The sequence below is a fragment of the Astyanax mexicanus genome, chromosome 13 (assembly GCF_023375975.1).
Source record: "Astyanax mexicanus isolate ESR-SI-001 chromosome 13, AstMex3_surface, whole genome shotgun sequence".
In the NCBI taxonomy this organism is placed as follows: domain Eukaryota; kingdom Metazoa; phylum Chordata; class Actinopteri; order Characiformes; family Acestrorhamphidae; genus Astyanax; species Astyanax mexicanus.
In genome coordinates, this window is record NC_064420.1 from 36,385,001 (window position 1) to 36,399,548 (window position 14,548).

Consider the following 14,548-nt stretch of genomic DNA (forward strand, 5'->3'; position numbering starts at 1 on the left):
TATTACTGCAACTACAGGAATAAGACCTAAAGTATTTAGATTAAATTATACCAATTATAACATAATTATTATTGAATGAGAGACATATAAATGAGAAATATATGGAACAAACTGATAATGATTTAAACACACATATAAAGGAGCTTCTACACACTGTCGCTGCCTCCTCTACAGCTGAAATTAAGATTTATTCCAAACTCTTACCTTCGCAGCAGGCTTTGGGTTGTGGATAGCCGGACTGTGAAGGTGGTCTGCCTCTCCAACCAGCACCCCGACACGACGACGCGACCTGAAACAACTAAACATGCTGTTTATGGTGGTGGTGTGGTGCGATTTACCCTGGGTGTTGGTGGGAGGTGAGGGCAGGTCTGCCATCGGTGCTTCCTAAAAAACACAGTGGCAAAAAGACTAATCTGAATACTGATATTGACATTGTGATCTCCTGATCCATCCGTAATTAAAACATATGGATACAATACTATGCTCTGACCTGCAGGCTGGAAGAAGGCTCCTTCTCTCCGTCACCATCCTGCCTACAACCATCCTCCTCCACATCAAGGTCCAAGTCAGCCACAACCTAGAAGGAACAGAGGTGAAGAAATGTGTGTTTTTTTTAGAGAAGTATAGATGTTCAATTTAAAGATGGTGAAGTAGAAGTAGAGGCAGAGGCAGATACAGAACTAACTGTAATATCTTACCTGTGCAGCTGACTCAGGCCTGATCTCAGGCTCTGGTCCAGAAGAGTCCAGCCGGTGAGAGGGCACTGCCTCTGCAACCTGGACAAGAACTCCTCGAACCGGCCTGGGATGTGGAGGAGAGGGAGGCTCCATGGCGCTGGGGAGCTGAAGAATGGGGGCGAGATGACTTGCAGGGGTGGGCGAAGGCGCTGGAGACCCTGGGTGGGAGGTGGCCAGGAATTCTTCTATGCGCTGTTTAAAAAAAAATGACAAGCAAAAAGTATTTAAATTAAACTGGTGTGAAATGGGGTTGCTGTGTTAGTATGCAGGGCAGTGATACTCAAATCTTAAACACATTTTTTTACTTAAATCTAAAATCTACATACTTTACCATACTATACTATACTGAGTGATTTTGATGATTCTAATAAATACTACATACAGTGCTGTACTGTTTTAGTACTTTAGGTGGTATGTGGTCTTGGATGCAGCTGTATGCCAGTAATGCTTTACTGCAATTAAATCTTTCATTGTGTTTTTTCTCACCTGCGTAACACAGGCAGTCAGTTCCACCCAGGAGTCTGGCCCTTCACCCAGCGACGACAGAACGCTGCAGTCATCTGAACTGAGGTCTAGATCCCAATCCACCTGCAATTAACACAAATGATTTTTTTTGTTTTAAATGTACTCTATACATATATTTTTACTTTGTTACTTTACCATACATTTAACAATATATGTTAAAAAAGTGTTTTTATGTAAAAAAAAAACCTTTTATGTCAAGTCAGTCTGGAGTATTTCTATTGGCCTGTCTATCATCAAATGTAACAACTGTAACTTTAATTAAATTTAAATGTATTTGCAATGTGAAATGTAGTTTTTTTTATGCAAAGCTTAGTATGGCCCTGCTAACAATGATGTTTTGAACAGCATAATGGTATTTGATGATGTTTGAGCACATAAACCGACCTATATGGACCCAATTAAGGACAACTTCACAGTCTGCTACCGTTATTAAAAAAAAAAAAAGCTAAATGATGTATTAACCAAATAGTCAGCTCCACTTAGAGCACACTAGTTACTTTGACCGTGCAGCTAAACAATCACAATCCAGCAACAACCCGTTTAGGTTTAATGGTTTGTAATTTGTCCATATCAATAAATCTGTGGTTGTAAAATAAGTGCATTGAGCAGATTTTTTTAAGTGAGTCAGAAACGGTTAAAGTGAGGTTATACTGGGTCTGATAGAGGTGTAATAGAGTTTAATGAGTTTAATAGATACTTACAGAAAGAGACGGAGTGTGAGGAGGTGAGCCCCCTGGAGCACCAGACTCCGCCTGCAGAACAGATACTCACTTTAATTCATGCTCATACATCTCCAGCTTTATTACTGACTTTTACTCAGTTTTATTTCAGTTATGGTCTAAAATGGCAGAAATTTCGAGGATACTGACCTCAAGTGGAAGGAACCACCACCAGTCCATATCCGACCACGGGGCGTCGGATCCGGTTACCTGGGAAGAAAACACAGCAAAACACAACACAGAAAACACAACAATTACAGAATAATTAAACTATAATATAGTTAGTTATTAAACTAGATATTAATTAAATAGTCTAAAGGATAAAACAGGCAGTGGGTCTGTAGTGGAAGCTGAATCTCTCTCCGGAGTGAAAAGCTGCTGCTGCTGCTCTCAAACTCAGAGAAGAGTTTAAATAAAAACAAATTAATCGAATCTTTTACACCGTGCGCGCTCCCGCCGCTAAAGACCCGTATGTTTTTTTATTTATTTATAATAATATGAATGATAATAACTATGATAATAATAATAAAAAGAACATTATTTATTTTAATTACAGAAGACTTCACAAATACTTTGTGACGCCGCGCGCTTTCCTGCCATTAAAGTCATTTTTTTCCACTTTTTATTTATTAGTAATAACAATGATGATAATGGTACAAAATAACATTGAATAACTATAATAAAATAAAATATAATTTATATTTTTGCTGCCGCTCTGTAACATTTTCCCGTCCCGTCTTATTATTATTAATTATTATTATTATTATTAAATATTATTATTATTATTATAGAAAAAATCTTCGTGACGCTATGCGCTGTAACATTTTCCCACCACTAAAGTCCAGTATTTTTAAATATATATATTTACGTCACAAATATAGTTTATAGCCTCATATAATATAACAACATTGTTAATAACGATGGTAATAATATTATGTATTTTAAATATGGTAGATATAACTATAATATATACACAACACATATAGTTTTTAGCCTCATATAATAATAATAATTATAATAAAAGTTACATAATGATGCTGAAAAAGACAACACAGCCCTTTGAAGTGCATTTAATGTAAATGCGTTCCAGAGTCATTTATTTAACCTCTTACTGCAGAAGCCCGCCGGCGGGCCCGTTCTGACAATGTAAAGTAGAATGCTTAGAAGCGTCAAAACACACCGACCAACTAACTGGCTCATATTCTTTACTACTACTTTAACTACCTGCATGCACATTTTCAGCCATCTACATGGAACCCAGTCGCCAGAAATCTCCATCTGAAAACAGCCGTTTTTTTCACAACAAAATAGCCTTATAAAATAGTATTAGTATGTAAAGTAACATCAGATTTTATTATAGAAAATTCACTTACTATCACAGCATCTACAATACAGCACTGAACCGCAGATAAAACATCAAAAAAATCCTTTATTCGCCTGATCATTTCTCCTCACAAACATGCGTTTAGTTTCAGCGCAACCGGAACGTTATATTCTCAACCTCCTAGCGACCACACAATGTAATGATTTCGCGTAAAGTTGTACGTGAATACAAAGCTAAGGATGTCCTCTTCTAGATTCTGTGTTTTTTATTGGTCCACAAACGTTTTTTTTCTTGAGTGATCGTCTTTTGATCCAATGGCGTGAGCGCTGGATCACGTTGATGTTCAGGGGTGTCCAACCAACCAGGTCATAGCCTTTCTCTAGCGTCACAAAAGTGATTGACACCTATTTCAACCAATAGTCCACCCTCAAACGAACACATTGGGACGTAATTTACACTGATTGGTCCCCTAATGGCTGCGGTGGGGCATGTCAAACCGTCACCACGTGGTGCGCTGTCACTAAAACAGTGTTGCCAACTTAGCGACTATGTCGCTATATTTAGCGACTTTTCAGACCCTCTAGCGACTTTTTTTGTTAGAAAGCGACTAGCGACAAATCTAGCGAGTTTTTGTGGTGTTATTAGAGACTTTTGGCGACTCTGAGATGAACACGCGCTCTTCAGTTCCTGTCCTCCGCGCTGCAGCGGGCGCTGCCGTCAGCCCCGCCCCACACCACTCACAGTGCAGTCTTACTGTCAGAGCACACACACCGCTCCACCAACACAATGCAAATGAATCGCGCGTGCCCACAGCCGCCGCTGATTGAACCCGCTCTGTATTTACAGAGCAGAAGTATAAATATTAATGTGTCTTCAGTGTGACACGAAAAGAAATCCCTTAATTTAACTCACACAGTCACAGTCATTCACTCACCTCATTCACCACATAGCCTGTCACTCACCTCCTCCACAGTGTCTGCCTCTTTATAAAAAGCTAAATATCTATTGAACAATTTGACTGATAGGTAGAAGAAAACGTAAAAAAATTAAAATAAAACAAAACAAAGCTAAAAATAAATAAATAAATAAAACAAAGCTAAATATCTATTGAACCATTGAACAATTTGTATATGATAAGTTTAAAAATAAAGAAAACTTAAGAAAACGTAAAAAATAAAAATAAAATAAAACAAACAAACTAAAAAAAACGTAGAATAACAGTTCCGAATAACTGCTGCTCTGCTGCAACAGACGTTGTTCATTTGTAACATTTCTAACACATTTATGGTGTTTTTACTCACTTTTCTCTTCCCCAACCCTATTGCTTTACAGCTTAAAAAACATGTATTATGCAAATTCGGCGAAGACGTCATTTAGTGACTTCTAGCGACTTTTTGGACAGCCAATAGCCACTTTTCTTACTGAGGAGTTGGCAACACTGCACCAAAATCGCCCTGCTGAACATTGGTGCGCACACAGCGCGCATACGTGTGTTGTTTGTCTTTTTTTTTTTTTTTTTGCATTTTCTTCTGCATTTGATGTTCTCAAATGGAACCTAAATAATGGAAATTAAAGTCTTGAAGTGAATTATTGTTTTTCCGAAACTGTCTACTTCAGTTTAAGCCCTGAATGGTCATTGTGCTATATGTAAGACTTAAGATATCCATCGTTATATCGTTGTAGTGCTAATCGCATGAAAATGAGCATAAAATTGGATCTGCAGTAAAAGGTTAATACACTTTATATACAAAAACCAAATGTATCTCATTTTTATTAGATATTTAAAAATATGTTTAGTAGTAAATACAGGGCTCTAGACTAATTTCTTGCACTGGTTGCACCGGTGTGTCTAACTGTTGTTCTTAGGTGCACCCGAATTTTCAACTGCATGGCCTTTAACTGCACATTTTTACAGGTTTACTTTTTTTAGTGCTGTCCATCTTGGCAATAATGACTTCTAAATAATAATCTAGTCAGCATAAAGTTCATTACTTAAAATACAATTCTAGAATAAAGTAACATACTGAACAAGTGTAAAAAGTGTTTTAAGGGCTTCTAAGTGAACATCTAATCGATCAATATCTTATGGGTTATCCTCCATAACACAGGACCAATTTCATATAGTTTGATGCACCTTTATTCACCTAAGTGATTTTTTTTTTTTTTAAAGAAGGGCGGTTATTTGCTGGAGACTTTTATTTTGACATGTAGCGTAGTGGATTAGCTGCAGTGGCTAATGGCTAACCGGCGACGCTAACTGTATTTCCTAGCTGAATTAATCACTGTTTTTTAATAACAGGTTAATTTCTTAGTGCTGGGTTGAATGAGTTTGATATTCGATGTGAATTATGGCTGTAGTTAACCTGAGTAAGTTACCTGTTACCTTACCAAAACACTATAATGCAGCAGACGGCCCAATGCTAGTTAGGCTAACAGACTGCAGATCTTTATGGAGATGGCTAACAGCTAACTAGCAATGCTACTAAATTAATCACAATCTGATGGGTATGTTTGTGCTGGTTGGTGTTTGTAGATCCTGTGGTTTTATAGGATATGTGCATTATGACTATAGTTTACTTCGGTCTGTAGTTAATACCCTCACAACACCGGAATGCAGCTGTCGGTCAGTGCTAGGTAGGCTAACAGATTTCTGGTGTTAATCTGTTCATCCCTCAGATGCTGAATTTACAAGTAATACATGTAAGTTAGCCGTTCTGCTGTTCGGCGTTTCCAAAGTGAAAACTCTCCAGACAATTTACATTTTTTTTGTAGACAAACAGCTAAAGCTGCTGGGGTATGGAGCCAAATCAGGGACAACATTTTAATAGTTAAACTTTTGTTTTCCTTTTTTTTGTCCCTGATTTGGCTCCATACTGGGGGTTTGGGGTAAACTGTGGAACTGAAATCCGGATCAGTGATGTGTTTTGTGTTAACCTTACAGCAGGTTTATTGCTCAGCTCAAGCTGTGAACTGGAATACGGATCGGTAAGTGGAATTGGCCATGGCCAATATCCGATACCTTAATTATGTCAATATCGGCCCCGATACCGATATTGTACCGGATCGGTCCTATCTCTATAGTGTAGTGCTATGTCTTCTAAATATAATAAATATTGGGGATGGTTTTCAAATAACTATGAGCATTTCCTGTTAATGCTGCTCTAAAACCTTCAACACACCACTTGGGCGAGAATCACAGGACATCGAATTATACATTATTATTATGATTCGCTACCCACAATAACGCTGTCACAATACAATGAAGAGGATAAAATAGTTCTAAATAATAAAATACTAGGAATTATGGATTTTCCACCACATGTTGATACAATACGATCAAAATAATATGGTACATACAGTAGCAATACTGATATATTGTTCCACCCTCTACGTTTTAGGGAACCGGTTAAAAAGAAGCACCACAAAGAAAGCACACGTGTAATATTAAAGAAGAAGCTTCTTCAGTGTTCTTTTAATATAATCCAGACCATACACAGACTGTACAGCAATATGATCATAGAAAATATGATAGAATCAAACTCAAAGCTTTGCACATCTATGTATAACAAAAGCCACAGACACTGTGTCACTGGATCTCCCTCTTTACACAATGAACTGTTCTCTTAAGCAAAGAAAATTCAATTATGAAATGAATGAGTGACTAAATTCACTGTCTGTTCCGTTTTTTCTTGGTCATGAAGAAAATGTCATAAATGTCATAAAGATCATCCTCCTGGCAACAAAAGTGTTCTGCAAAATGGAGGCCAGACCCTTTTTACACAGTTCATTCTGCATTTAAAAGTGCAATAAATACAGTATACCCCATACATGTGACTAGACCAAACAAGCAACATGGATTTAAAACAACATGCCATAGAACAATCAATCTGGACCTCACATTATTATTCTTTTTTTAATGTTTCCCTTTCGTTTATTTATCTGTAACACAAAAGCAAGAGCTGCTTGTAGAACAGTGTGGATGTGAGCGAGAGGTGGACAGTAGTGCTGTGTAGTCCGTGTAACATGTGAAAATAAAAAAGGGAAACATATGGCAGAAATAAGAGAGCAATACTGACAAAAACAACAGGATGCGTACACCTCTGAGACAAACTCTGTAATCAGAATCAGAAAGTAGAAAAAAAGGTAAAGGGATCAGAGACTGCGAGCGTGAGAGGAGATCAGAAGTGGAAGACTGGTTTACTAAAGTGAAAGGAAGCACATTCAGTTTAAGGGAGACACATGATTGTCACAGTGTAAACTCAACGACTAGGTTTGGGTTAGTAAATGTGCAGTATTTGGAACATCTGACGTATGAGAGATGAGAGTGGTAAGAGATTTCTTCCTAACTTCACATTGCAGGTACAACCTAAAGTCAGAAAGAGGTGGGACAACACAAAAAATGCAATTTAAAAACAATTACTTTGACTTTTACTTCATTACAGACAGCGTAAACCCAGGATATTTCATGTTTTGTCTGAGCACATAAAACTTAAAACTGTGCAAATCAGAAGGCTTGTGTTAAACATGTGCAGATATGGCATCAACATCTCTGGGCTCAGAGGTTTCTGGGAGGACCATCACGCTATGAAAATGTGTATTGTGTCAGATGGTGCATGTTGTATCATTTTGATGATGTAAAAGGAAATGGCAAAGTGGTAAATGCTTAACCATTCCAATATATTATTTTGGATTGTGTTTCAGGCCTGAAATGCAGAAATGGTTGTTTATTAAAAAAACGAAAATAAGTTGACAAGATAAAACTGCCTGCAATTAAATAATAAGTCAATATAAATGTACAGAACACTGTATAGTCAAATGTTTGTACACACATTCTCATCAATATGTTTGTCTATATTTGGATTATTTACTACATTGTACATTAATTTTAAAGATTAATATTAAAGACAGATAAGGTTTTGGCCTGACATAAAAACTGAACACAGGTGGTTTGGGATGAGCTGGAGCTCAGAGTGAAAGAAAAGCAGTTAACAAGAGCTCAGCACCTCTAGAACTAAGATAGTTGGAGAACCTTTCCAGGTTCTACTTTATGAAACTGACTAAGAGAATGAATGCTAAGGGTGGGGCAAAGTTGGCATCAAAGCCAAAGGAGCTACTTTGAAGAATCTAAAGTATAAAACATATTTTGGCTTGTTTAACACATTTTTGTTCACTTTATAATTACATATGCATTGTGTCATAGTGTAGCAGACTTTATTATGTTGTGGGAAAAACTGATTGGGAGAGGTGCCAATGCTTTTTGTCCCCTGGGGGTTACCTTAGTGTAGAGGCAGAGTTGCTTTGGGAGAGAGAGAAAGAGAGCCTGCGAGTGCAGGAGGGAGTTTATTCTAAATTCTGAGTAAAGTGGACTATTTTGCACTATTGTCTCGGTTGTTTCTCTTTAAATACTTCAAGTAACACTGCAGGGTTACAATAGTATTGATGCCTTCAATAATTAATCTTCAATGTAGTAAAAAAAAACATTTAAATGAGAATATGTTCAAACCTTTGACTGGTACTGTATATACTGTATATTTTTCTTTTTTTTTATTGTCCATACTGTCCAAACCTCTTCTGATTTGGGGTTGCGTCAAAAAAGAAGCAAATCTACAGACTGAACAGAATGTTACAGTAATCAGTGGCGACTATGTTATACAGCTTTGTAAAAACATCTCATCTTTATATATTTAAGAAAAAAAGCACTGAATTCCAAGTTTGTCCAGTTTCTCCTGAACAAGCTGCACCAAAGAACGCACCGTCCTCTATCTTCAGGAAGGGGGCGTACGTTTCAAATAAGAGAGCGATTTTCTTCAAGCAGACAGAAATAAAAAAAGGAGTGGAATTTTACTGCTGTGAATGAAACGCATGGAACCAGTCAGACGATCTCCATTCAGTTCCACAGTAATATTCATATATCATAGTAAAATTCAGGACGGCTGAAATCCAGACTACTCCAAAAGGAAACCTAAATCTAGCTATTACAAAAGTCCTGCGAGCACGGCTGAGGATGCTTTTCAAATAATTGTGAGCATGTCATGTTAATACTGCCGTAAAACCTTCAACACGCCACTAGAATGCAGATGAAGTCTGCTGCTGCACTAGACCAGGTAATGTACATATCGGTATTAAAAATCACAACATCGTTTCATCGTTATAAAACATAGATTAAAAAAAGAACCGAACAAAGTGTTCTGTGAAGTGTTTTAAGGTCCGTCCCCATCAAGGCTATCCCCGGTCCTTTCAGTCCTTTCAGTCTTTTCGTACTCCTTCAGTTTCATTAGCTGCCTCCACACGTGCCAACAGCACACGCTTGGCTGCACCATTTAAAAAGTGACACTATTTTATGTGAAGAGAGAGAAAAAAAATAGATATATACATGTATATTTACACACATACAGGAGAGTGTATTGGAGGGAAGAGGGCAGAAGAGAGAGAAAATACAAACAATCAAAACATTAGCGAAACATCGTCATCCGCTGAAACATTTTCATGGCAAACATTTACTTTGTCACTAAGGTGCACAGACTACGTATAGTAACTCAAAAAAAGAAAGCAATAATGATGAACACCAAAACAAAATCAGGCCTGTGATGAAGTCAGAAAGCTACACAGCAAATTCTGTCTTTTGGAATAAACTCTCCGTGTATTCAATCAAATCATTTTGTGTGTAAATATGTGGGACCATTGAATCAGGAGTTCACTGAAATTCTCACAAAAGCTACATTAATTATTGGCAAAATAGGCATCTTTATCCACTTTATCCTATCCACTCCTAACTCTGGCCAATCAGGGTTGCCTGATTACCCTCGGGAATTCAATAAATACTTAAACAAAAAAAGAACTATTGCTTATTCGTGGAAGGTTAGCTTGTGTTAATGATAAAAAAAATCACACTTTACATTGAATTACATTGAAAAAATAACCTGCTCTTATGATCCACAACTCTATGGCTATATAAAATACTGTATTACTGATTATACCACAGTTAGTTCCGACCCTGCAATGTGATTGGCTAAGAAGCGATCTATGAGTTCCAGTAATGCACTGTAACTGTAACCGAAGCTCCCATGTATTACTCCGCCACATACAGGTAAACTAGCAACGATGCTGCGCTTACCAGCCGAACAGAGCAGCAATAGAACTATTTTGGAACTTTCTGAGTATTTATAACCAGATTTATTTATTATTATTTATTTATTTATAAACAGATCGTATTTTATTGTCCTTAACTCAAAATCTTTTAATAAACAGCGATAATGGAACTGTGGTATAATTGCAGTAATACACAATGCTATACTTGTGCTATAACGTGCCAATATTTCACATTATAGCTCTTCCTCTTGGTGGGCGATACTACACATTGATGGTGAGTGAGGGGAGGGGGAGGGGGATGCCCAGTATGCAAATAAAAGATGCCATGAGCCAAAAGGAAAGATACTTATAAACAAACTGTAGTAGTAGTAGTAGTAGTAAGACATTTTAGGCAGACATTACCTTATATTTTGTGTGTCTCAGCTGTTTAATTTAGAAAATATTTACTGAAAATATGGGGGAGATAATTTTTTTCATTGTTTTTTTTTATTTACAACAAAACAGTGGAGGTGGACCAACACCAGGAGAGTTAAATTCGGCTCCTTAAAACCTTGTAAAAAAAACTCTAATGCCAAACCGTCCTCCTGAACTCGAGTTGTAGTCTAACTTAGAGAACTCCAGATTTTCCAACTCCAGAAATTTGCTGTGTAAGTGTGTCACCTCTGATATGTGTGCATGGGTGTCTATGTTAATTGACTGTTATGAAAGAGCATAACGCTTTATGTTATGACTGTGTATGTTAAAAAATACAAAATAAATAAATACATAACAAAAACATGGAGAAAATAAAAAAATATAAAAAAAATATTCACCACGATATTTATTAAAAAGAGTTTTCCGAGCTTGTGTTTGTCACTAATCTTCACACACGCTGTTTCTACAACGGTCTCCCTCAGGAATGAGCTGCCACATGGAACTGTTCTTAACCATATGGCAGTGACAGAAGTATAAGAGGCTAATTTTTTTGCCATTAGTCCACGGTCCATTTGGGTCCTTTCGTGTTTCGTGTTCTGTCTCTGCCTTTTTCTGTATCGCGCTGCTGTACATGTCTTCTTGTCACGAACCGACGTCTCGGCAGGAGACTGGCAGACCTCCAGAGGAGAGAGAGCTAATTCCATTTAACTTATTGCCCTTTTAAAGGGTAACCTTTCAATCTATCAGCACAGATTCCCCAAGTCATTGATCAAACTGAACCAACCTATGAACTAATGGTGATGATTATAATAAGTACAATAACAAAAAGTCATTTTTACCGCTGCTTGCTTTCGCCCCAATTGCCGTTATTATAATCATCACCACTGGCTTCAACATCAGCATATATCACACAATAGTACACAACAGTGAAGAGGTTCTGATGACTAGTACCGATGACTGAGTACTGAGACGTCACTGGCCGATACGTGACCTAAACCTCGGCCAGCTCCGTCTCGCCTGCTGGTAGTTTGCAGGGGGGCAGGGGGCGGGCAGTGGTGGTCTTGTCTTGCCTTGTTGCCTTTGTGCCTTGTGGAGACCTTCCCTAGTGGGGACGCCTCCACAGGACGCCGGGCTGCGCTCAGAAGCCAGGGCTGGCGGAGGAGGGAGTCGGTCTCAGTCTGAGAGGAGGAGTGGGCTGTGGAGCGAGGGCTTCCTTAGCATCAGCCCCAGCCTCCACCTCTGAGGGTCAAACCTCCACTGACTGAATCTGGTTCATCTGGGCCCGCATCATCTGCACGCTGTTGAAGATCTTCTTCTGGTGGCCAGCTAGAGTGACTCCCACTCTCAGAATGTCCCTGTGAGAACGATGAGAGAATGAGGAGATTCAGGAGCGTGAACCCCAATTAGAACTGTGAAAGTTCTAAACAATGTGTACTCGTAAATACTGAAGGTGCTAATTAATCACAATGGGATTATTTAGGCGACCAATAAATGCTTAATATACAGCATTACAATTTTTAAATGTATAAAATCCTCTGTGTCCAATATTTTTTGCAACGAAGACTACCTAGAAAAGTTAATTTCCTGAAAAAATACAAAATATCTGCTATTTAAGTGGCTCACAGTTTTAGGCCAACACTGTTTATATGTGGTCTTGGGTGACAGTGTTTTTGTTCGGTGATTGCAGAGGTATTCCATGGAGTTACTATGGTGTTGCTACTATGGTTGCTGATTGGATGCTATAGTGTTGCAAGGTGGTTGCTTTGACTTGCAATATTGCTTTTAGTGTTTACGTGGCTATTGCTAGATGGCTGGTAAAAAGTAGCTATGGTATTTTAGGTGGTTGCTGTGGTAAGCCATATGGTTGATCAGTTGCACAAACTTTTCACTCAATTAATTCCTGATGAGGAAAAAATTGTTACTAAACAGAAACCCTACAAAAGCTATATACAAGCCCAAATCACACAATCGGAATCAACAGTTTGCAGTTAAGGTATTGGATAGTGGCAAAAATCGGGGAGAAAAATAAGAATATCCATCCGAAAAAAATAGACAATATGACCATCGCCATAATTACTTGCAGCAATTATAACCAGCTGATTCAACTGTGCTTCTCCTGTTTGTTTTTTGTAATGAAACTTGCAGTCACACTGGCACTATGCTGGTCTGCACCTTTTAATTGGTTATCTTTGGGAAAACGATACTGTGCAGTGTGTTTTATTTATGTGAAACTAAAAAATGTTTCTTTCAATCTAGATTCTAGTCAACAAATCTGCTGAAAATCTGAGAATCTGCCTGCACAGGAATATAAACCTTTCAGTCTGAAAAAAAAAAAAACACTATTGCATGCCAATCAAACAGCCTCTTCTATAGGCAATTCTTGGCCACAATAAAAAGCGAGAACCTGACCTGCTGTTAACCGGCAGAGAATTGACTAGCAAAGGTATACATGACCAAGGTAAAAGAGATTATAGTAAGGCAGCAGCACAGTAGCATGTGCTTTCTCTGAATCACACTTCTACTCAGTGACAAAACGCTTGCATCCGGACTGTGATTAAAAAAACGGGAGGACCAGAGAGTTTTTTGGCTTTCTCTGTCACGACATCACGTTCAGTAGCTCCTCCATTTCCATTTGCTGTTGTGTTTACGTGGATCTCAAAGATTTGAGCCTGGACAGAGTACTGAACGGAAATAAAATCCCCTCATAAAATGGAAAATGACCCCAGGACCCCCTGAGAAAGTAATCCCAATATCCGAATCCGAATATGGCATCAGTGTCAGTAAACACAGTGGTTCTCAAAACAGTCCTCAGGGATCTCTGTATGGTACAAACATAAAAAGATCCCTGAGGGCCAGTTTGAGATTCATGGACCTAATAGATGCCCACATTGGCTAGAATGACGCTGAGTGATGGGGAGATGGAGGGCCGTTCTGCCTAATCAAAGAGAGTGAGGTTATTTATGCCCTCTTGGACTCTGAGGAAACAATACAAAACCACTAAGAAACTTACTCCATTGTCATTTGTGAAACAGCATCAAAGGAGGTCATGCCCTCGTTGGCAAAGTTCTCCTTGTACTGGCCCATCTTAATGGCATCCAGCCACTCATCCACACAGTTGAAGCTGGAGAAGTCTGGAGTGCTGCGATCCAGCAGAGGTAGATGCATGCTACAGCATAAACACAGAAACACAGGGCTGATGAGGAACACTGGAAGCAATGGAACCATGTTTAATATCACATATAAATAATGGAATATTAATGAATGGGATGACACTCATCAAACAGTTAAAAGTAAACTCGTTGCAAACAGAAGGAATAAACCAACAGAAAATAAACTTGGTGGGTATTTGTGCTAGACTGTTACAGTCTGACTCTGGATGGCAGTGGTCTTCAGAGGTAGGTCTTGATTTTGTCTTGGGGGATACAACCAATAAAACACATGTGGAGGCAGCATGTTCAGCACATCTACAAGACCTGGTGTCATGCTATGAGGTACAATTCTGTATGATGCCAGATCATCTTTGGTCTTCATTACAATTTTTTTCCAGTCTGACATTGTTATGAGATTCTGAACCAGCTTGCCTTGAAGACACAGATACTGTGTCATGGCCACCCAAATTGCCGGATGTATCCCCCGATTGAAAACGTGTAGAATACTATTGGATGCTCTATCAACACCCCTACTGCAAAATCTGCAGAATATGCATGAATATTCAAGATGTATGGGATGCATAATTGCAG

General features: G+C 38.4%; 2 protein-coding genes across 3 annotated transcripts in view; both read right to left on the reverse strand.

Annotated features, from left to right (window-relative positions):
• LOC111191752 (uncharacterized) overlaps positions 1 to 2,371 on the reverse strand; it is a 2,657-nt gene extending 286 nt beyond the window's left edge. The window contains exons 1-6 of the mRNA XM_049462725.1: positions 2,132 to 2,371; positions 1,964 to 2,014; positions 1,224 to 1,325; positions 699 to 929; positions 491 to 577; positions 205 to 384 (exon numbers count right to left, since the gene is read on the reverse strand). Coding sequence (XP_049318682.1) covers positions 205 to 384; positions 491 to 577; positions 699 to 929; positions 1,224 to 1,325; positions 1,964 to 2,014; positions 2,132 to 2,161 — 681 coding nt within the window. The 5' untranslated portion in view covers positions 2,162 to 2,371. The remainder of the gene's footprint in view (positions 1 to 204; positions 385 to 490; positions 578 to 698; positions 930 to 1,223; positions 1,326 to 1,963; positions 2,015 to 2,131) is intronic.
• A 4,373-nt stretch (positions 2,372 to 6,744) lies between these two features.
• Positions 6,745 to 14,548, reverse strand: part of ephb2a (eph receptor B2a) — a 114,362-nt gene continuing 106,558 nt past the window's right edge. For both annotated transcript variants that reach the window (XM_022663104.2, XM_022663103.2), the window contains exons 15-16: positions 13,819 to 13,974; positions 6,745 to 12,163 (exon numbers count right to left, since the gene is read on the reverse strand). In XM_022663104.2, coding sequence (XP_022518825.2) covers positions 12,055 to 12,163; positions 13,819 to 13,974 — 265 coding nt within the window. In that variant the 3' untranslated portion in view covers positions 6,745 to 12,054. The remainder of the gene's footprint in view (positions 12,164 to 13,818; positions 13,975 to 14,548) is intronic.